At 45.3% G+C, this 22144-nt stretch overlaps 2 protein-coding genes across 2 annotated transcripts in view; one reads left to right on the top strand and one right to left on the bottom strand.

Annotated features, from left to right (window-relative positions):
• Nucleotides 1-13945, top strand: part of LDLR (low density lipoprotein receptor) — a 33084-nt gene extending 19139 nt beyond the window's left edge. The window contains exons 9-18 of the mRNA XM_081176311.1: nucleotides 719-890; nucleotides 1107-1334; nucleotides 2789-2907; nucleotides 4017-4156; nucleotides 4462-4603; nucleotides 5709-5861; nucleotides 6499-6711; nucleotides 6926-7003; nucleotides 7785-7942; nucleotides 9220-13945. Coding sequence (XP_081032437.1) covers nucleotides 719-890; nucleotides 1107-1334; nucleotides 2789-2907; nucleotides 4017-4156; nucleotides 4462-4603; nucleotides 5709-5861; nucleotides 6499-6711; nucleotides 6926-7003; nucleotides 7785-7942; nucleotides 9220-9258 — 1442 coding nt within the window. The 3' untranslated portion in view covers nucleotides 9259-13945. The remainder of the gene's footprint in view (nucleotides 1-718; nucleotides 891-1106; nucleotides 1335-2788; nucleotides 2908-4016; nucleotides 4157-4461; nucleotides 4604-5708; nucleotides 5862-6498; nucleotides 6712-6925; nucleotides 7004-7784; nucleotides 7943-9219) is intronic.
• A 3621-nt stretch (nucleotides 13946-17566) lies between these two features.
• The window catches only part of KANK2 (KN motif and ankyrin repeat domains 2), a 43710-nt gene continuing 39132 nt past the window's right edge, over nucleotides 17567-22144 (bottom strand). Inside the window, exons 11-13 of the mRNA XM_081176269.1 lie at nucleotides 21916-22116; nucleotides 20048-20146; nucleotides 17567-19651 (exon numbers count right to left, since the gene is read on the bottom strand). Coding sequence (XP_081032395.1) covers nucleotides 19592-19651; nucleotides 20048-20146; nucleotides 21916-22116 — 360 coding nt within the window. The 3' untranslated portion in view covers nucleotides 17567-19591. The remainder of the gene's footprint in view (nucleotides 19652-20047; nucleotides 20147-21915; nucleotides 22117-22144) is intronic.

Raw genomic sequence — 22144 nt, 5'->3', positions numbered from 1 at the left:
TGATTTAAATCAAATTGATTTAAATTACTAGTCAGTAAGACTTGATTTAAATCAAATTTTTACAGAAAGGCATTCTTGCTGGTATAATAATATTTACAACCAGATGAAGGTTTCATTTTTGGAATAATAAATTTTCAGAGTAGTTTTTACAGGTACATCAAACATTACTGACTTGGTTATACTATGAGAAATACATAGACAAATAATTATGAAATTATTGTGAGGTTTAGTAAGTTAAATGTTTATATTTGGACAACTTTTCTGTTGTACTTTATTGGCAGGAGAAAAATAATCATTTCCTTAATACCAATTTCAACAGTTTATTTAACTAAAACAATAACATTATAGCATATGTATCCATGTTTGTTAACTGATGTAGTTAAACTTAAAAAAAAAAAAAAACCACACACCTTGGAGATTTTTCCTCCAAAAGCATTTTATTTTAAAAATCCGATTTAAATTTTTAAAAATCTGATTTAAATAAAAACAATCTTTATCCACCCTGACTTGTGAAATGACTTGAGTGCATGGACAATTGGAATGTGTAGTAAATAACTATTTATTTCGTGAACTTTGGACGCTGGGAAAATCCACTTATTGAATTGTAATAATTCTTCCCGGAGACCTTTGGAGCTGCTTAGTTGCTTTCTGGAAGCTGAGAGAGCAGGTTTAAAAGCCACAGAGTTCCCAATATCCCTTTTCTTGCTCCTTTCCCCAGGCACCATTGCATATCTCTTCTTCACCAATCGCCATGAGGTCAGGAAGATGACTCTCGACCGTAGCGAGTACAGCAGCCTCATCCCCCGTCTCAAAAACGCGGTGGCTTTAGATATGGAAATAGCCAACAACAAACTCTACTGGTCTGACAGCTCTCAGAAAAAAATATACAGGTAAAAATAGATGAAACGTGTGCACTGCGGGCTGGAACTGGCAGGGCTCAGTAGTACTTGTGTTTTAAATTGCATCTGGGCACAGATGTGATCCAAAACACAACTACTTAGAGAAAACCAGTCCTGCAAGGAATCCTGCAGCCCATGAAGTATGGCTCCCTCTCTCTCCTTTCTTCATTTCAATGGGGATTCTTTGTTTCTTTGTGATGTCTCCAGCACTCCAATAGACAAAGCAGACAACCACTCTCACCATGCCACTGTGATCGACAGTGGTATCAAATACCCAGATGGCCTCGCTGTGGACTGGGTGCACAGCAACATCTACTGGGCTGACTCCGCCCTGGGCACGATCTCCGTGGCCAGCAGTGAAGGCTTGAGGAGGAAGACCCTGATCAAGGAAGTTGACGCCAAGCCGTGTGCCATCGTGGTGGATCCAGTCCACGGGTATGTGCCGCCCTAAATGTTTTGGAGATGCTGCGAGGATTTGCCAGTCTGTTGAGGAACCAGGCTCTTGTTTCTAGGGACATGCCCTAGCGAGAGGCAAAAGATATGTGTGAATGAGGTTGACCTTTGAGATGGGACCTTAGCAGTGGATTAGGAAGGAGAATGGTCAATGTACAGTGGTGCCTCGCAAGACAAAATTAATCCGTTCCGCGAGTCTCTTCGTCTTGCAGTTTTTTCGTCTTGCGAAGCACGGCTATTAGCGGCTATTAACGGCTTAGCGGCTATTAACGGCTTAGCGGCTTTAAGAAAAAGGAAACAAACTCGCAAGAACTCGCAAGACGTTTCGTCTTGCGAAGCAAGCCCATAGGGAAATTCGTCTTGCGGAACGACTCAAAAAACGGAAAACTCTTTCATCTTGTGCGTTTTTCGTCTTGCGAGGCATTCGTCTTGCAAGGTACCACTGTACGTTCTTTGCATGCAAAAAATCCCAGATCCAATTCTTGGCATCTCCAGATTAGGCTGAGAAAAGACTCCTGTTTTCACTGGCCAGGGTTTTAGAGAAAGGATGGCAAACCTTTGGCTCTGCAGATGTTACAAGTCTACAACTATTTGGTTCTTAGCCATGCTGTCTAGGGCTGATGAGATTTGGGGAATCCAGTAACATCTGAAGGACTCCCCAGGTCCCCATGCCTAACAGGGACAACACTGAACTGAATGGCCCAGTGGTCTGACTATACAAAGATAGCTCAGTGCATCTGACAGCATTTTTAGGGCAATGTTGACTTTAAAAGAATAGTGCTGGTTGTGGCTTCCTTAAGATGCTCTCAATGGTCAAAAGAAGCACAACATTTTGGGACAAGAGAGAGGCTTTGCCTACATGCATAGTCTAAGCATGCGACCATGGCTGCATGGATGTTACTGGCCCAGAGATGGAAAGAAGATAAAGTCCCTATCAGAGAAGAATGGCAGATCAAATTGATGGACTATGCTGAAATGGCTTAAATGACCGGAAGAGTTAGAAATCAGGAGGACCAAAACTTTAATAAGGAATGGGGAAAATTTATAACTTATCTTAAAGACTATTGCAAACAGTTAAAATCGTTTGTAGGATTGGAATAACACTTGTAGTTTATAAGGGTGAATTCTGGACATAATGGAAGAGGTAAAGGATTTGGAGTATTATAAAAGATGCGGGAGGAAATGATCAATAACAGAACCCACAAAGGGGAGGATGGAAGTCCAGAAGATTCCTAGGAATCTTGTTTTTATTATGTTTGATATCTCTCTGTAAAATTTTAATTGGAAAAACCAAATAAATTTTAAAAAAGGGGGGGGGGCGCTTTGCCAGGTGTGTTGTCCATTGAGGAGGAGGGGCTTAGGGTCAACTCTCCCAAGGACAATGTTGGTCTGCGAGAGTTGGCTTAAATTGTGTGTTTGTTTTTCCCTCATGTTAGGTTTATGTACTGGGCTGACTGGGGAACGTCTGCGAAAATTGCCAAAAGTGGTCTGAATGGGGTGGACAGCTTCCCTCTGGTGAAAGAAGGCATTCTTTGGCCTAACGGAATAACTCTGGGTAAGCTCTGCATAGCTCAGGGAAGACAATAACAAGAGCAGGCTGGAGGAAGACTGTTGGCTCTCGATCCAAAGGACTTGCTTTTTCGTTTAAATGTGGGCTTGTTCGAGGCTGATCTCTCTCTTCCTGCTTTTGTGCTGCTTCAAAGTTTGCTCTCTTGGGCAACCCATTTGCAGCTGGATTAGCATCCCACTGCTTGGCGGTGCTGTCCTCCCTGATTCAGTTGTAGTGATGGAGTCAGGGAGCGCATTCACAAACACAAGGGCCAGGCAAGGCTTAGCATATTTACGAGGACCGGGGGGTGGGGTGGGCTGGACAGAGCAACCTCCGATCCTATGAATATCTGAAGCTCCTGAATTGGATTCACAAACTTTTTTGGGGGTCATGCATGAGGAGAAAAGGTGCAGTGAGAATTTCCCTTTAAGTACAGTAGTACCTCAGGTTACAGACGCTTCAGGTTACAGACTCCGCTAACCCAGAAATAGTATCTCGGGTTAAGAACTTTGCTTCAGGATGAGAACAGAAATTGCTCGGCAGTGGGAGGCCCCATTAGCTAAAGTGGTACCTCAGGTTAAGAACAGTTTCAGGTTAAGAATGGACCTCCAGAACGAATTAAGTTCTTAACCCAAGGTACCACTGTATATAGTTGTTAAAAGTAAAGGTCATCAAAGTGATCAGTTAGGTTTTTGAGTGCAGATAATCAGCCGTTTTCCCCTTGTAGGCCTGGCTTTTGAGGGGCAGAGTTCTAAACAATGGCAAAGTAATCAAAAGCACTCTTGAGAAATTGTTAGGATAAAATGTTTCTGAAATCCAGCGGACCAAAAGCCAAGAACACTTTCTTGGGAATGGGTTGGCCCTTGGGTCTAAATAAAGCAGAGCAGTCTGATTTGGAGGGAACCCTTCTCATCTGAAAGCTGTATGCTGTAGTTTGTTGCAAGTATCAAAGGCGTTTGGGGATGCAGCGCTAACTTACAACGCCTCTTGGCCAGTGTGTCTTGTTCTCTGTTCTGAACTACCTTTATGCTTGGCTTGCTCCCTTTCATATGAATGGAAGGATGTGTTCCTCTGGTCATGTGACACTTCTGACACCTTCTGTCTTCTGCCTTTAGATCTGGCCAACCAGCGCCTCTACTGGGTAGACTCAAAGCTCCACTCCATCTCCAGCATAGATGTGAATGGGAGAAACAGAAAGACCATCCTTGTGAATGAGGACAAGCTGGCTCATCCTTTTGCCATCACAGTCTTTGAGGTGAGGCAGATTCAGAAATGGCCTCATTTTAGACATGTGGTCTTTGTTTATTGATCACATCAATAAGGTGGCAGAGTTACTGCATCCCCCTATAGCGCATGCATCTCTAGGAGAGGACTAATTAATCTGTGAACCTATCGTGCATGTATCTTAGTGTTACTTTTTGGAGTTGGCAAGCCAATAATATGTTACCCATGTGTTGCTTTGCAGGGGTTTTTTTTTTGGGGGGGGGGGTTATGTTCACGGTGTTACTGTTGAAAACCAAAAAAATCCATTAAAAAATAAATCACTGAATCTTCTCCCAGGATAAAGTGTTCTGGACAGATGTCATGAACGAAGCCATTTTCAGCGCCAACCGCTTGACTGGCTCCGATATCGTCAAGGTGGCAGGGGACCTGTATTCACCCCAGGATCTGACGTTGTTTCATTCTGTACGGCAGCCAAAAGGTATTTGATCATGACTGCCTTCCTGCTGTTGCATCCCTAAATGTGTTTTTTCTCTCTCTTCCCCGACCTTTTTTCTTTTGCCTTGTGCTTTTTGGACTGTCAGGTGAGGGCAGTGCTTGTGCCGACGATAAGCAATTTAGCACGCTGCACTCTTCCGCCAGGGAAACCCCTTATTTTCCTGCAGCGGAGGAGAACAGCCATGTACGGGCTTCTTCCACTTCCTGCAGAAGACAGGGCTATTTAAGTGGTCTTTCTCAATTCCTTCCTGGGCGGCAGCATCTACCTCCAGCCCTTGGCCAGCTTCACTCCATCTTCTCATCTGCCAAAAAGGAGAGCCCTTTAGACCAGCCTTTCTCAACCTGTGGGTCCCCAGATGTTGTTGGACTACAACTTCCATCACCCCTAGCTAGCGAGGCCAGAGTTCAGGGATGATGGTAGTTGTAGCCCAACAACATCTGGGGACCCACAGGTTGAGAACCGCTGCTTTAGACAGCTTCCGCCCCATCGCTATTAGCAGTGGTGGTTTTGCTCTGTCTTGGAGGACTCCCACTGGGTGGGAAGGCGCAGTGTTTGTGTCAGGGACTGGGCAGAGGAGGACGAGTGGAGGCTGCCTCCCCAGCCTGACCCTTCCAGAGAAGGGGACAGTTCAGAATTACAGCAGGGGTTTGAGGGAGGTCACAGCTCAGAGGCAGATGAGGGGGAAAGCTGGGAAATAATGGGAGAGGAAGAGGAAGAAGAGGAAGAAGAAGCACTAGGGGAGTGACAGCTGAATATCTGCCCCATCTGCGTTTCACTAGTTGTTGAGGGCAACCTGACATTATATATATATATCTGAAAGTTCTAGGGCATTTTAAAATCAAGGTTTTGATCAAGTTTATATTGAATAAAAGCAGATGGAAAGGACTTTTCCTTGTCTTGTCCGTACCTGGCCACCTGCCGTGGGGGTTGGTTCATCTGCCGCCTGACAGTTTGAGATGCCATTCAGTGAGGATAACCTCTGGCTCCCCTTGAATTCCTCCTGTGTTCGTGAAGGTGAAGACTTGCGCAGGGACTTGTGCCATCCTGAGTCTCCTTTGTACAACTTCTTTTCCCCGCCTTTTAACAGGTGTCAACTGGTGTGAGAAGAACGGAACTCCCAATGGAGGCTGCCAATACCTCTGTCTCCCTGCCCCGCAAATCACTGCTCACTCCGCCAAGTACACCTGTGCCTGTCCTGATGGCATGCACCTGGCCGCAGACATGAGAAGTTGCAGCACAGGTAAGCAGGCAAAATGGGTTAGCGAGCCTTTGTGCAGTGAGCAGCTGGCAGCCGGGGTAAAAAATGAATCTCTCTCTGTGTGTATGTGTGTGGGAGAGAGAGAGACTACAATGGTACCTCTGGATGCGAACGGGATCCGTTCTGGAGCCCCGTTCACATCCTGAAGTGAACGCAACCTGTGTCGTCACAATTTTCTGCTTTTGTGCATGCGTGTGACATCATTTTGAGCGTCTGCGCATGTGCGAGCAGCGAAACCTGGAACTAACACATTCCGTTACTTCCGGGTCGCCGCAGAGCATAACCTGAAAACACTCAACCTGAAGCATATTTAACCCGAGGTACGACTATACCCCCTTTTCCACAAAACGAGTATAACCATACCTTGCAAGTCAAACAGAATCCTTTCTGGAAGTCCATTCAACTTCCAAAATGTTCGAAAACCAAATCGCGGCTCCTGATTGGCTGCAGGGAGCTCCGGGTTCCAAAAGAACGTTCACAAACCGGAACAATCACTTCCCGGTTTGCGGCATTCAAGAGCCAAAACGTCCCGAGTTCCGGAGCGTTCGGGATCCAAGGTACGACTGCAAAAGTGTTTATTTGGAGAGATAATTGATATGTTGTCGTCTCTGCCACCCAGACACTGTTCCTGATGCTCCTGCTTCCGTTGCTGCCGCAACAACTCGGCAGCCTCCCTCGAGAACCACACCTTTGGGCCGGCTGCTTGCCACAACCGGTGCCCCCAGGCAGCAAACCGAACGCCTGCCTGCTGCTGCCCCCACCGTTCTAAGCAAACTCATCCCAGGCATCTCTGAGCATACCACGCCTCCGATGGTCACCCTGTCGCAGCAAGGTAAGCGGCTTAAGTTTCAGCCAGTCGCGCCGAGTGTGTGACACTCCTGTTAAGGCTCCTTTGCACCTAAGTACAAAGTGCTGTGCACGTAGGAAAACTTAACTTGGGTGCACGTTCTCCTCCTCCTCTCCTGTTGCCCCTTCCTTCCCCTCTGCATCTTTTGCAATATTCCAGACTGGAGAGGGCTTAATTTTAAGTTTCCTTTATTCCCCAGCACGAAATGGCATTGCTGCTGAAACGGACGGGGCAAGGCAAGGGGGTCCCCCAGCGCTCTCAATTGTCCTACCACTGGGTAAGTTCCTTGCCAGGCAAAAAAACGTTCCTTTTTAACCAGGCCCTAAGTTTGTTCTTGGTATAAGCTTTTGTGTGCATGCACACTTCTTCAGATTTATAATGTGTTTTTTGTGTGTGTGTTGGGGGAAGCTATTGGGTTGTTGTTTTTATTTTTATGATTTATCCCCGCCATAGGTTGGTATATAAATTCAATCAATCAATCAATGGAATTGGAATAAGAATAAGAATAAATAATAATAGTTGCGGGCAAGGCAGAAGCCCAAATCAGTAGTCCTTCTCAGGATGCTCTTGAACTAAATATAATACAGTGGATACTCGGGTTGCGAACCTGATCCATGCAGGATGCACGTTCGCAACCCACGTCTGTGCACGCACGGGTTGCAGTTTGTTGCTTCTGCACAAAGCGTGATTTAGGGCTTCCGTGCATGCGCCACCGCCAAAACCCGGAAGTAACCTGTTCCGGTACTTCCGGGTTTCGGCAGTCCACAACCCGAAAAAACGCAACCTGAAGCGGCTGTAACCCGAGGTGTGACTGTATTGGTGTAGGAAATAAATCACGGTGCATATTTTATTCTCCATTAATTTCCTTAATAGCGGTTCTCAGGTGTAATGTACTTAGATTGTAAGCCTCTTGGGATACAGGCCTGTCATATGTTCTTTGTGAAGCCCCCCACACATAGATAGTGCTCTATTCACCATCGTCACCAGTGGTCTCCTGAGCAATTAGGAGAGGTTGGTTGAAAATAACGTCCTGCCTTCTGGGATTTCTTTTTTTCCAGTGCTGATTTGTTTAATCTCCTTTGGGGGTTTCCTCGTTTGGAAGAACTGGCGCCTGAGGAACATCAACAGCATCAATTTTGACAACCCTGTCTATCAGAAAACGACGGAGGACGAGGTTCACATCTGCCGGAGCCAGGAGGGATACACATACCCATCGGTAAGCTGACATTCAGAATGGTGGGAACTTTGCAGTTTTCTGTACTGCTGGTGGGTGCTTTTGTGTTCTTTGATATTAGTGGGGGTCCCAAGTCATTCTCATCTTGCTCCTCTCCTGAAGCCCTCCTGCCCCCATTCCTTCCCGCCATGGTAACATGGTGCACATGGAAGAACAGTGCCCTTCAGGAAAGGCCTCGTGCAAAAGTAGCAGAAATACATGCTCCTTGTTTGTATAAATCCATAATGTGAATTTTCAGGGTCCGGCAAGATGACCCCTTTCCTCCCTGCTTTTTTAAAAAACTTTTTAATTTATACTTTTTAAGTTTATACATTTCATTAGTTTTACAATCAACTTAACATTTCCAAGTTTGACTTCCTTCCTCTTATTTCTGTGGTTCCTTAAATTTATTTTTTAAAATACCTTCTGCATATCCAAATTCATTTCACTTGCTTGTTTAATTATCTACTGTAAATATATACTCTTATCTGTTTACAATTTATCTGTAAATATTCAATAAGCCATTTCCATTCTTTTATAAAAAGATTTTTTTATCTTGATTTCTTATTCTTCCGGTAAGTTTCACCATTTCTGCATATTCCATAAGTTTTCATATCCATTCTTCCTTTGCTGGAACTTCTGCTTCTTTCCACTTTCGGGCAGGTAGCATTCTTGCTGCTGTAGTCGCATACATGAATACATTTCTATACAATTTAGGTAGTTCTGTCCCTATAACTCCCAAAAGAAAAGCTTCTGGTTTTGTTTTGTTTTTAATAAAAGTTATTTTGAACATCCATTTCAATTCATTGTACAGTCGTACCTTAGAATTCAAACGGCTTAGTTGCTGAACATTTTGGCTCCCGGACAATTGGAAACCGGAAGGGATTGTTCCGGTTTTCGAATGTTTTTTGGAACCCGAATGTCTAGCATAACTTCTGCTGCTTCCGATTGGCTGCAGGAGCTTCCTGCAGCCAATCAGAAGCCGCGCATTGGTTCCCAAACATTTTGGAAGTCGAACGGACATCCGGAACGGATTCTGATTGACTTCCAAGGTGCGTCTGTATATCATTTCCCAGTAAGCTTTAACCTTACTACAAGATGACTCTCTTGAGAGACCACAAAACACTGAACGCTGTCTTCTTGAGTAGGTTGGTTTCTGTTTCTCTCCTCAATCAGCTGGCTCACTTTTTATCCCTAACTGGGACATTCTGGCTTCTACGGTTGTTCCACCTAGCTAAACCCTTTGAGTAACTTCCTTTCCAATCTCTCTTCCCCAACAGAGACAAATGGTCAGCCTGGAAGACGACACCACAGCGTGAGCCCACCTCAACGCTTCCAAGTGCCTCTCTCCAGACTTTTGCTGCTGCTTTTCTGGGAGAACACGCATGCCCTGGCTTCCGTTGTCTCTCAGCCGTCTGACGCCACTTCCCGAGTGACTTGATGGACCTTTCCCCTTCCTCAGCCCCTCACCTTTCCCTTTTTTAAAAGGAAGAAACTGTACGTCGGTCAGCAACTGTCTTTACAGGACAGAGCAGATGAACCAGGGCCACTTTGTTGAGTTTTTATGTTTCGATATATTTATTGTTGTATCTAGTGCTGCCACGGCACTGATACATCTGCTGTCCTCTGAGTCTCATTTTTAATCTGGGCAGGGTCACTTATTACTATTTTTTCACACACGTGAAGGACGGTAACTTGACAAAGGCAGTGGCTGTTCTCTGGATGCACACCTGGGTGTCTCGGGGTCCTCTTCACAAGCTGACCGTTTGACCGTTATGCCTGGCCCTTTTCTCTCCAAAGGCCTGACAGGCAGGCATGAAGCAAGCTTGGAAGGGAATCGGGAACATGAGCCTTTGCTGAGAACTCGCCTTGCCTTCGTGAGCCTCTGGGCCTCTTTCTCCCAAGCTAGGCTGGAGAAAATTTTAAAGAGTGGATTTTGCCATCCGTGCCGCAAAGAAGAAACAGTGACTTTTGCCCTCTTAACGTCCAAAGAAAGGAAGGACAACACGGAGGTGTCCTGGATCCCTCTGTGGGCCCTGAGCTGCTAGATCTCTCTCAGCCTTCCCCTGCCCCTTTCGTTTGATTTCTTCTCATTTCTCTTTGCAACCCGTGTAGCTTTGTGACCTTGCATTTTCTGTATTTGCACTTGATTCCTTTCTTTCGGCTCTCTTGTCACGTGTTGCCAGGAGGGTGAGAGAGGGGGGAAGAACTGAACCAATGAGACAAGCAGGCAGACTTTGGGGAGGGAAAAAGGGGGTTGTTGCGTTTTGCTCGGTGCTGGTCCGTTTTGTGCCTTTCGGCAGGTGGATAAAGGGCAATAGATTGTGCTGGCCAAGAAAGCAGGAATTGAAGCCATTCTACTGTGTGTTCTACCTTCGTCACAGGTTTACAGTTGCCTTATCACTGCATCTCTCTATGCCAGGTATATTTTTTACAAATTTCCTGTCCTTAGCTTTGCCTTATTTTGTATACTGTTATCCTGTCTCTTACTAATGGAGGGCTTCTTAACTAAGGCAATGCCAAATGGGACTCCCAGCCCCCTTCTAGAGTTGCACTAAACTCTGATTCTGCACCTTAGTTGAAAAATATATATAGATATTGCATGTGACGCTTTTTAAGCTTTTGTGAATGGAAGCGCCAGGTTGCCACATGTTCTAAGGTGGGCTGAATTTGAGCTCATGGTGTGCTCTTTGGCTACCATTCACCAAAGGATATTTACGTTTTCAAGGAAGTAGAATCAGTGTAAATTCCAAATGTCTGCCGCAGCTCCAGTCCGTCCTAAATTCAGTAACGAACAAGCAGAAAATACCCGCTTACTCTGCTATCCTAGGATAACAAATGGCAACTTTATTTTCTTGGCCTGACACATCTAGTTCCCTTCCTTTGACGGAGGGGGCAGCACACTACATACCAAGGAAAAGCACTCAAAACCCCTTTGACCTGAAGCTGTGAAAGATTCCAACCACTTCCTCTGATTGTGGAGCATGTAAATGATGTATAATGTTTGAGATATATATTTCCTTTGCACAAAACGTTGCATTCTGTATGTACATAATGTTCATAAAATACATGACTTATTTATTTATAAGTTTATTTTCTTATGGTTGTTGATGATTAGGCTTTATTCCCTCATCCCATCTCTCTCTGTTGGGGTATTCCCTGATTCTCTGCAGTTATGGGTGCACATGATGGTGGAGAGCTAACCGTGATCAGCTAAAGTTCGGTCCCAATCTGAAGTAAGCGGGACTGAACACGGGGGCTGCGTTTTGCATGTCATAGTGAACCAAACCTTTGCGGTTTCCCGTGAACATGGGTGTCTGAACCAGGGACTGTGGTTTTGTTTCACTCCAAGCAAACCACTGCTCCATGAAGCTTTTCGTATCTCCATAACTGCATAGATGCTTTGAGCGAATTCTACTTTATTGCTGCTCTTACTGGTGCTTTCAGCAGCAGTGCCCAAATGTTGGGGGGGGGGGGGACTGCAACCAAAAGGAGAATTAACTTTTGCAATATTTATTTGCATATTTAATGCGGGGGGCATATTTCCCTTCTGCTTGATCACTGACCGCAAATCTTGCCAGTTGGTTACAACCTGATTTTTATCATTCCCCCCTGCTCCCCCCTTTCAGGCATGTAGCATTTTTTTGCTGATTCGGCATGGGTCGATTGCAGTTGGAGATGATTTTGTCGTTTGCTGCATCCCCTTCTCCTTTGCTGTTGCCTCGTGAATGATGCTCATGTCTATATCATGTCAGCCACCTTGCATTGAGCAGTCGAATTTTTAAAAGCACAAGCCGGTTGATAGAATTGTGTGTGTTCATTTGTAAAGAAAAGTGTCAATGGCCTAAATGTCTATGAAATGCTCAGCTTTGCAGAACTGACTGCCGCAATGGTTTATTGTGTTAATGTCATTGGCTGTAGTAATGGGGGGGGGGGGCTTAAAATGAGCACTGGATAGATTTTTTGTAGAAGTAAAATGTAATATAGGGGAACACCCCCCCCAAAACCCCCCAAGGGTATGTTTTACTTTGAGAAGGGAAAATAACAAAGCACTGTCAGTCTATGAATTTGCCCTGCTGTCACATAAGAGTGCCTTTCATTTGTCATGCTGGTGAAGAGTCCTCAACTTCCTTTGGGGTGTTAATGGCTGCTTTAATGTCTTTCTCATACTTTTGTCTTTTTAAATCAAAGAGCAACAGATCACAAAAATGGGAAGATGTTTGAAACTTCTTGCTTAGTGCCTGAATTTTGTCAAAGCAGTGGCCCAGACCTGAGCATCATTTAGTAGGTCCTTTTCTGCTTCTGGTTGCCTTGAAAATTCCAATGTAGGAAGCAACTTTCCTAGACAATGGGCAGTAATGGTGCTACTTTGAACAAAAACAGTTGGGGATTTTGAGAAAGAAATGACAAGCTGTGCCTCTGGTCCTTTGTTCCAGTGCTCCCCTGCTATAGCATACAAAGCTGTTAGGCTCTTCAGGGTTGAGGGGGTAAGCAGTTCCTTGTTGGGGCCGTTTGCATAGGTGAAACCACCGTAAGAGAACCCACAGCTGTATATAACAATTGAGCTGCATTTGATGAAGTCAAAAATGTTCCCTGAGCTTCAGAATGTTTGTGTTAGAAGTTCAGTACACCTTCCATTGTGTAATTGGAATGCAGGCTGGTGCTGTGGTCTGAACCACTGAGCCTCTTGGGCTTGCCGATCGGAAGGTTGGCGCTTCAAATACCTGTGACGGTGTGAGCTCCCGTTGCTCTGTCCCAGCTCCTGTCAACCTAGCTGTTCGAAAGCACGCCAGTGCAAGTAGATAAATAGGTACCACTGCAGCAGGAAGGTAAACGGCGTTTCCGTGTGCTCTGGTTTCCATCACAGTGTCGCGGAAGCAGTTTAGTCCTGCTGGCCACATGACCTGGAAAGCTGTCTGTGGACAAACGCCGGCTCCCTCAGCATGAAAGCGAGATGAGCACAGCAACCCCATAGTCGCCTTTGACTGGACTTATCCGTCCAGGGGTCCTTTACCTTTTTAATTCTGTAAGGACAGAGGTGGGGGAGAGAAGAGTGCAACCTGGAGCTCAGGGAACAGCAGGATCCTCTCCCCCTTGGTGCAGAACCCCTGTTTCATGCTCGCATAAGTTGCTGCTTAGTCCATCTGGGCTAGGCAAGCAATCAAGGCAAAGCCCCATTAATAGCTCACCTGAGATTCTGCTTCTGCATAGTGAAGAACAGCAATCCATGTTTCAGTTTTCTAGATGTCTACATGAGATGCTGCAAGTCCCTGGACAGCAGGCAGACGCTGTCTTAAGGCTGCATTCACATAGCAGTTTATTCCATTTCCCTGGCTGTTATGTATTATAGCTGAGCTTTCACACAATGTAAAGGACACTTCTGGAAGTCTAGTAGCGTGTAGGGGAAGTTTAGTGCTTATTTCTGTGTTAATCACTTCTTGAGGGGCATCCATCCGAAACCCCAACTTAGAAAATCAGAGGCGTTAAAGCGAGGAGATTTGGGGTAGTTAGGCTAGCATACAATTCTTTCCAACCATTTTCATGGGTGAATTGAGGAACAGAAGCATTCATGCGTAGGAGTGACATTGTCCATTGACATTCAGTGTGCCGCACCCAGTGGTGTGAATGAAATTTCGTATATTGGTCAAAAGGCCACAGTTCTTGAACGCAGCAGGTACAGCAGTGTGAAAGGAACGTTAGCAAAAGGGACAGAAGTGCTAGCATTACAATCGGGAAAACGTGATTCAATAAACCAAAATGCATCTATAGCCCCTAGTTCACTTATACCCCCAGAAACCATCTGGGAGAACGTGGTTTTCTTACACAAGTTTTGGGAAGTTCTTCAGGTGAACACCTGGCTGTTGAGAGGTTGTGTCCTTGCAGCTGCACTAAGTTATATTTTATCAAACGTTTTCTTCTCTGTTCCTTGATGAAAATCCTTTGGGGGGGGGATGTTCTTTCCCCAGATCGTGAATGAGTTTAATAAATATTTAAATACACTGAAAATATTTCGTTTGTTCTTTCTTGGCCAGTGTGAAAGCTGTCGTTGCAGTGTTATTGATGGGGGGGGGTTGCTCCCTTGTTGCCACCCCAACTTGTGATCCAGTGCACTTTCAGAATGCTTTCCAATAAAGTATCTCCCCAAAGGTTTGGGCCCTGGGAGGAAGGGGCGAATGTTTATGGTCATTTAAAAATGGGAGGCGTGTCCCCACCCACTTTTGCCTCTAACTCTGCCCATCATCTGGATTTGAAGACTGAAAAAATAATGGTTTATAGATGATAGAATGGTTGGATCTTAAGGAATGAATATCCCATATAGCTGCAAGCTAGAGAAGTCCTTTTATTATTTTTTTCTTCTTCTGTATCTTTTAGATTTTTTCTTTCTTTTCCATTTTCTCCTCTTTCGTTAGGTTTCTCCTTGTCTTCATTCTGACTTAAAACTTTTATTATAGACTAAGTAGCTTCCTCAGTATATTATAAAACGATACTTGGTGATGGGTATGTATTTTTGTATTTCTTTGAATATCAGTAAATTGAAAGAATAGGGGATGATGCCCACGGTACCCTCTGATTTCTTTTTCTTTTTTTTAAAGGGCTTTCTTGGCTGTACACTTACCCCACCCAGAAACTTGTACTGCTGCCACACAAAAAATATTTGCAGGTCGTCTTGCCGTCAGGCGGGCTGGCACACTGCTTGTCTCCTGACTTCTGCACAGAACAGCTTCCTGGAAGGGCTTTTGAGAGCTATGCTAAGGAGCAGCAGTGAGGGACACAGTTGCCAGCAAAGCCGCATGCCTCTTGTTTATCCCCTGCAAAGATGAATGGCTTTGCCTGTCCAGGCTGGCTTTCCTTCTCTCAGGGAGCAGACCAGTTCCCCAGTCTTCAGAGCCAAGTTGCCTGCGGGCAGGCAGAATGCAAAGCTCGCAGCGGGCCGATTCACTTTTATTCAGCCGCTGCCAAAGCCTGGAGCCAGCTCCTTAAGACTCGAGAGCAGCCGATTAGCCGCCGCTGCAGCAGACATAAGCCCTAGACCACAGGAGCATAATCACTGCTTAAGCCGATTGCCCAAAGTGGCTATTAGAAGCTTGTTAGCTTTTTAAATGAGGGAAGTTGTTTCCCTTCCCAGATTCTCCCACAACAGGGTGGGGATGGGGGGGGGAGAGTGTTTCTTTCCGCTCTTGCTTAAATTTAAAGGTGCTGACCTTTAAAGCCCTAAACAGCCTTGTCCCAGTATACCTGAAGGAGCGTCTCCACCCCCATCGTTCACTGAGCTCCAGCTTCAAGGGCCTTCTGGCCGTTCCCTCACTGTGAGAAGTGAGGTTACAGGGAACCAGGCAGAGGGCCTTCTCGGTAGTGGCACCCACTCCCATCAGATGTCAAGGAAATAAACAACTATCTGACTTTTAGAAGACATCTGAAGGCAGCTCTGTTCAGGGAAGATTTTAATGTCTGATGTTTTATTGTATTTTTAATATTCTCTTGGGAACTGCCCAGAGTGGCTGGGGAAACCCAGCCAGATGGGCAGGGTATAAATAATAAATTATTATTATTATAAATCAGCAGCACATTTAGGGAAGCACAACTGTGTTGTCCGCACTGGGTGCCAAGCCATGAGGATGCTGCTGGGGGAGCCACAACAATGACAGAATGAGACGTGGAGGGAGGGGATTTTGGCATTTCACTTTCCATTGGTGCTGCCACCATCACCTACTCTGCCCCACACCCGGGAGGTGGCATTGCCTTTGGTGAAACCACATGACACTTCACCAGGCAACTGGGGCCACATTGACAGCTCTTTTACACTAGCAAAATGAGAGTAAAATGTGCCTGTTGCCCTGGTCATCAGTGGTGTAGCATGGGGGGGACAGACACAGTCGGTTGTCCTAGGTACAAAATTGTCGGTTTCCCTCCATCCCTTGCCCCCTCTGCATGGGCCTGGGCAATCCTTGCTATGCCACTGATGGTCAGTGCTGGATTTACATACGGGCTGAGCAGGCTGCACCCAGGCCCTCATAATCTAAGGTAGCCTCAGCCTCTTGCCAAAAACAATTTTAAAAACAGGCAGATTTTACTCTCTAGCCCAGTTGCTTAGTAACATTAAACAGGTGACGTATGAGTCTACGGCCGTGTAACAATTACACAAGCATGTACTTACCATTTAGTAAAGTTCATCAAACAAGCTCACTCTGACAAAGAAAATTTCAGCCACCAAGATACGTATCAAATAATATTCCAGGAGAAAATTCAGACAGCTTTTCCAAACGTGGAAACAATTTTTTAGATAGTTCCTGCATTTAAAGCTTACAAACTGTACTGGCAAACGATGGTTTTCTAGACTAAAGAATTATCTATGGTCAACAATATCCCAAGATTTGTTGTCTAAACATTCTCTGCATAGAAAATGATAAACTGGAACTTGCTGATTTTAATGATATAACTGATAAGATTGCATCCAAAAGAGCTTGAGAGAAACTGCTTTGACTTTGCATATAAAGGTAAAGGGTAAAGGGACCCCTGACCATTTGTTCCAGTCATGGCTGGCTCTGGGGTTGCGGCGCTCATCTCGCTTTATTGGCCGAGGGAGCTGGCATACAGCTTTGGGTCATGTGGCCAACATGACTAAGCTGCTTCTGGCGAACCAGAGCAACGCACGGAAACACCGTTTACCTTCCCGCCGGAGCGGTACCTATTTCTCTACTTGCACTTTGACGTGCTTTCGAACTGCTAGGTTGGCAGGAGCAGGGACTGAGCAATGGGACCTCACCCCGTTGCGGGGATTCGAACTGCTGACCTTCTGATCGGCAAGTCCTAGGCTCTGTGGTTTAACCCACAGCGCCACCTGCGTCCTATGACTTTGCATCCAGTGTGATGTTATAAAATAGCCATGGTCCCCCTATGAATGTTCTGTGTGAATGTCTTCATTCATTCCATACTTCAATAAACTTATTGAAGGTTTCAAATTCATATGGAATCTTTTTATCAATGCTAAAATTTCAGCAATGTTCTGCTTTCATTGAGTAGATAAAGATGAGGACAAAAGGATCTGAGACCGGAAACCTACCAAAGGTTACTCAGGTTTTTCCTTGAGTTAATCTTGCTCCTCTTTTAAAAATCATACCTTTTGTGCAGGGAAAAAAAGTTATGGCAATATTACAGATTTCTCTCTCTCAAGTGCTATAAGGCAGACATGGCCAAACTTGGCCCTCCAGCTGTTTTGGGACTACAATTCCCATCATCCCTGACCATTGTGGTGTAGTGTGGTGTAGTGGTTAAGAGCGGTAGTCATGTAATCTGGGAAACCGGGTTCGTGTTTCCGCTCCTCCACCTGCAGCTGCTGGGTGACCTTGGGCCAGTCACACTTCTGTGAAGTCTCTCAGCCCCACTCACCTCACAGAGTGTTTGTTGTGGGGGAGGAAGGGAAAGGAGAATGTTAGCCGCTTTGAGACTCCTGAAGGGGAGTGAAAGGCGGGATATCAAATCCAAACTCCTCTTCTTCTTCTTCTTCATTGGTCCTGTTAGCTAGGGATCATGGGAGTTGTAGTCCCAAAACAGCTGGAGGGCCAAGTTTGGCCATGCCTACATAAGGGAACACCCCTTTAACAGTAACACTACTAGAAACAGAAAGAGTCACATCTGATCATTTTATGTTTATTATGGCTATAAATGACCTTAACTTCCTTTAAAAGTGTAGAAATATCATCATATGACAATCCTAAAAGAGATTACATTTATCCGAGGCGATAGCCCAAGTACAAGTTCCAAACACACTCCTAAAGACATGCAGTTTTCTAAAGCCTCCTGTTGCCCGTTCAAAATGTCTGCTTTGGGGGCAGCGACAGAAAACCATTGCCAGGAAGAAAGACTTGTACTGCCTGCACGTTCAGAGCAACACAAGAGCCAAGTGGCTCCAAATAAACATCTGTTTTCAAGCCCAACTAGTGTCTAATGGCTTTTACACAAGGCAGAATAGAGACTGTGCAAATATATTGGCTGGCAGATTTGCAGCTTCAGACAGTAGTCCTTCGCCCAGCCAGTCACAACCCACCTTAACATTTTGGATGTCGTCTCCTCTAGAATTCCTTAAAAAATTCTGTGCACTAAAATAATTTATATAGTCGTTTTCTTGGTGTATATTAATATATATATATATATATATTTATATATTTATATAAAAATAGGTTGTACCTTTTTACTATTTCAAATTATTGGCATTAAAAAAAACAACCCAAAAACCACTATGGTTTATCTTAATTATTATACTTTCCCCCCTCCCCTACTGATCATTGGTTGTTAGGAGAGACAGACATAAATTTTGGTATTAAAACTCCAAATAATTAATAAGCGAAGAGGACTTTTTCAACTTGCATAGCATCCATGAATGAATTCGGTGCTTCGTGCAATCCCAAAGAGGGAAACTTTGGGTTTGCCTAATTAGAACTGAGTTATTTCGACATTTTTAGGCAAATAATATCAGTTAGATATTTTCCTCAGATCCCAGTCATCCAACATCAGTAAATCAGATTGTAGGAAGTAACTGACAAGGAGAGCTGATTAGCACTCTGGGTAAAGGGTTCAATTCACTGGGAGAATATCTCCTGTGCAAATCTGTTTAACTGGAGCTGTGCAAAGGCCCATCAGCATTCAGCCACAACATTTCCTTGTGCAGAAGAAACAGCCTGCAGCCTAGCCAAATAATGGTTATCATTTTGGAGAGAAATCTAATCCCATCTACCCCACCCATCGGAAATATACTATTGGTCCCTTACCAAGTTGCCGAACTCAGTGAGAATTCACATTTTGCTAAATTTGCAAAATTCACTCATTCAAACCTTTGTGTCAAATACTCATTTTTGTTCCATTGCAATGTTGTTTGTATTACAATAACACACGTAGAAACTCCTACCCAAATGAAGAAACATTGATTCAAAACAGGGCCCTGTTTCACGCAGTGTGGCCTTCTCAAATTATTTCAAGTAATGTTGTGTTTAAGTATGGATTTCTTGTCTTGAAAAAGAGAAAAGTAAAATGGATTCTGTGTGGAGTTGCTTTAGGCAGGCCTCTTAAAAATACATTAAGTCCCATTTTACGAGAGGAGGAGCTGAGACAAAGAGATGCCCAAGATTATTCAAGAAGTGTGCTGCAGAAGCCTATGTGTGGCCTTCACTCTGTCTCTATATAAATTCTCCATAACCCCGGACTACCCAAACTCATCAGCTCAGGCTCAAGAGACATCTTTTGTCTTGCAGAGACTTTTAATCCTGCAATGGACTTGGGTGAAAGTGGGGCGGAGAGGGAAACATGTCTCTAGAAAGCAGGAAAGCCTTTAAGCCATGCCAAGTTGGTCGAGAAGCTGTATCCAGAAGTCCTTCACTGATTCTTCCTCTTTGGCTCAATAGCTAGCAGAATTGCAACTGATCAGGCTAAAGTAGCCGCTCAGAAACTGTAGGGGGAGCTCCTTCTCCTGGAAGGCCAACCAGTCCACTGTGTGTAGCCGATGAGAGAGATCCCAGCTGATGGGAGGGGTTGAGGGAGGCCGAGTACAGACAGCATTTCTTGGGAGATTTACATGCTTAGGTTCTGCAGTCCTTGACAAGTTCTCAGGTACTTCTTCAAAGGGAAGTGTAGACAAACAGGAAACCGCCTCGTTTTGTGTTACTGAGCATCACCGGACATAGATGCTGTGTTGTCATCTTTCAGCTGTTTGGGGGTCCCCTGAAAAGTGCATTTCATGATTAGTCTTTAATTAAACAGCCCTACTTATCTCATTTCGCCTCCTGCGTTGCTCCTTCCCTTCGCCAGAAACAGCCCCCTGAACTCAAAACTGACCCTCATGCAAAGTTCCCTGCTCACGTAGGCACAGCATTTGGACGGCAGAAGAAGCAGGTGGACAAGTCTGTGCAGAGCCAGCCCATCAAATTTGTTTTCTAAAAACATCGTTCACCACAAAAGATACTGAGTTGAAGGATGGCATTTTAACATGGGCGACCCTCAGTGCATTAAACCCCCATTCTGCGTCTGATCCGCTGGATATCATGCCTCAAGCAGGGAGCTGGACCACTGCGCTACAAGGCCGGTGCAATGATTCCTTGACTGTATATGACAACTCACCGGAGACGAGGCTTTGGCAAAGTTCAGATGAGCATACAGCATGATGGCAATGTCATTCTGGCCTGCTTCCACTGCGATGGAGAGAGCTGTGCTGCCATCCTGCAGGAGGAGAGAAAATCCAAAGTGTTGGTGCTGACCTTTAAAGCCCTAAACAGCCTTGGCCCAGTATACCTGAAGGAGTGTCTCCACCCCCATCGTTCAGCCTGGACACTGAGGTCCAGCGCCAAGGGCTTTCTGGTGGTTCCCTCACTGCAAGAAGCCAAGTTACGGGGAACCAGGCAGAGGGCATTCTTGGTAGTGGCACCCGCCCTGTGGAACACCCTCCCACCAGATGTCAAGGAAATAAACAACTACCTGACTTTTAGAAGACATCCGAAGGCAGCCCTGTTTAAGGAAGTGTTTAATGTTTGATGTTTTATCACGTTTTTAATATTCTGTTGGGAACTGCCCAGAGTGGCTGGGGAAACCCAGCCAGATGGGTAGGGTATAAATAATAAAATTATTATTATTATTAGCGCCCATTGACCTAATCTATTATGGGGTCTATGAAACTTGGGGTACTTCAGAAGTGGAAAGAATTAGCAACAAAGGAGAAATGGCTTATGAAATTGATGGACTATGTTGACATGGTGAAATTAACTGCCAAATTAAGAGGACATAATGATGAAGTGTTTAAGGATGAACGGAGAGCACTGGTGGATTATCTATCCCGCTTGGACTACTGCAATGTGCTCTACGTGGGGCTACCTTTGAAGGTGACTTGGAAACTGCAATTAATCCAGAATGCTGCAGCTAGACTGGGGACTGGGACTGGCCACCAAGACCATATAACACTGGTCCTGAAAGATCTTCATTGGCTCCCAGTACGTTTCCGAGCACAATTCGAAGTGTTGGTGCTGACCTTTAAAGCCCTAAATGGCCTCGGTCCTTTATACATGAAGGAGCATCTCCACCCCCATCATCCACTGAGATCCAGTGCCAAGGGCCTTCTGGCAGTTCCATCGCTGCGAGAAGTGCCTTCTCAGTAGCGGCGCCCACCCTGTGGAATGCCCTCCCATCAGATGTCAAGGCAATACAGTCATACCTTGTTGCATTTGGTTCAGGTTACATCTTTTCAGGTTGTGTCCCGTGGCGACCTGGAAGTACCGGAAAGGGTTACTTCCAGGTTTTGTTGCTTGCGCATGTGCAGAAGCGGCGAATCACGACCTGCCCGTGGGCAGACATGGGTTGCGTTCCTTTCAGGTTGCAAACGGGGCTCCAGAACGGATCCCATTCGCAACCAGAGGTACCACTGTAAACAACTATTTTACTTTTAAAAGACAACTGAAGACGGCCCTGTTTAGGGAAGTTTTTAATGTCTGATGCTGTATTGTTTTTATATATTCGGTTGGAAGCTGCCCAGAGTGCCTGGGGAAACCCAGCCAGATGGGTGGGGTAGAAATAAATCATCATCATCATCATCAAATTATCACTTTCTGCTCAGCCTGCAGTGGAATGGGAGACAGAGGGTTTGTGCACTGTATGTCGTGATTCTATCCTGTTAACTGCCCTGAGACCTGCAGATACAGTGGTACCTTGGTACCTTGGTTCTCAAACTTAATCCATTCTGAAAGCTCATTCGACTCCCGAAACTGTTCAAAAACCAAGGCGCGGCTTCCGATTGACTGCAGGAGCTTCCTGCACTCAATTGGAAGCTGCGGAAGCCGTGTCAGACGTTCGGCTTCTGAAAAACATTCGCAAACCAGAACACTCACTTCTGGGTTTGCGGCATTTGGGAGCCAATTTGTTCAGGAGCCAAGCCGTTCGAGTACCAAGGTACCACTGTATAGGGCGGTATACAAATTTAATAAATAACAAAAAGGGCTCACGTTGTCGGAGAGGGCAACGTCACAGCCAGGTGTGGCCAAGAGCAGGCGGACGATCTCAGCATGGCCATGTTCACAGGCGCACATCAGCGCTGTGGAACCATCGTCATCTTGCAAGTTGACATCCGCTGCGCTAGCTAGCAAGGCACGAACCATGTCCAGGCGCCCGTGGCTGACGGCCAACATCAGTGCAGTTTGCCCAGCCTGCAGGAGCAGCGAGGAGAAAAACAAC

This window comes from Podarcis bocagei, assembly GCF_964188305.1.
Source record: "Podarcis bocagei genome assembly, chromosome: 17".
NCBI classification, from domain to species: Eukaryota; Metazoa; Chordata; class Lepidosauria; order Squamata; family Lacertidae; genus Podarcis; species Podarcis bocagei.
The sequence above is the reverse complement of the archived record's forward strand: the minus strand, read 5'-3'. Positions and strand labels throughout refer to the sequence as shown.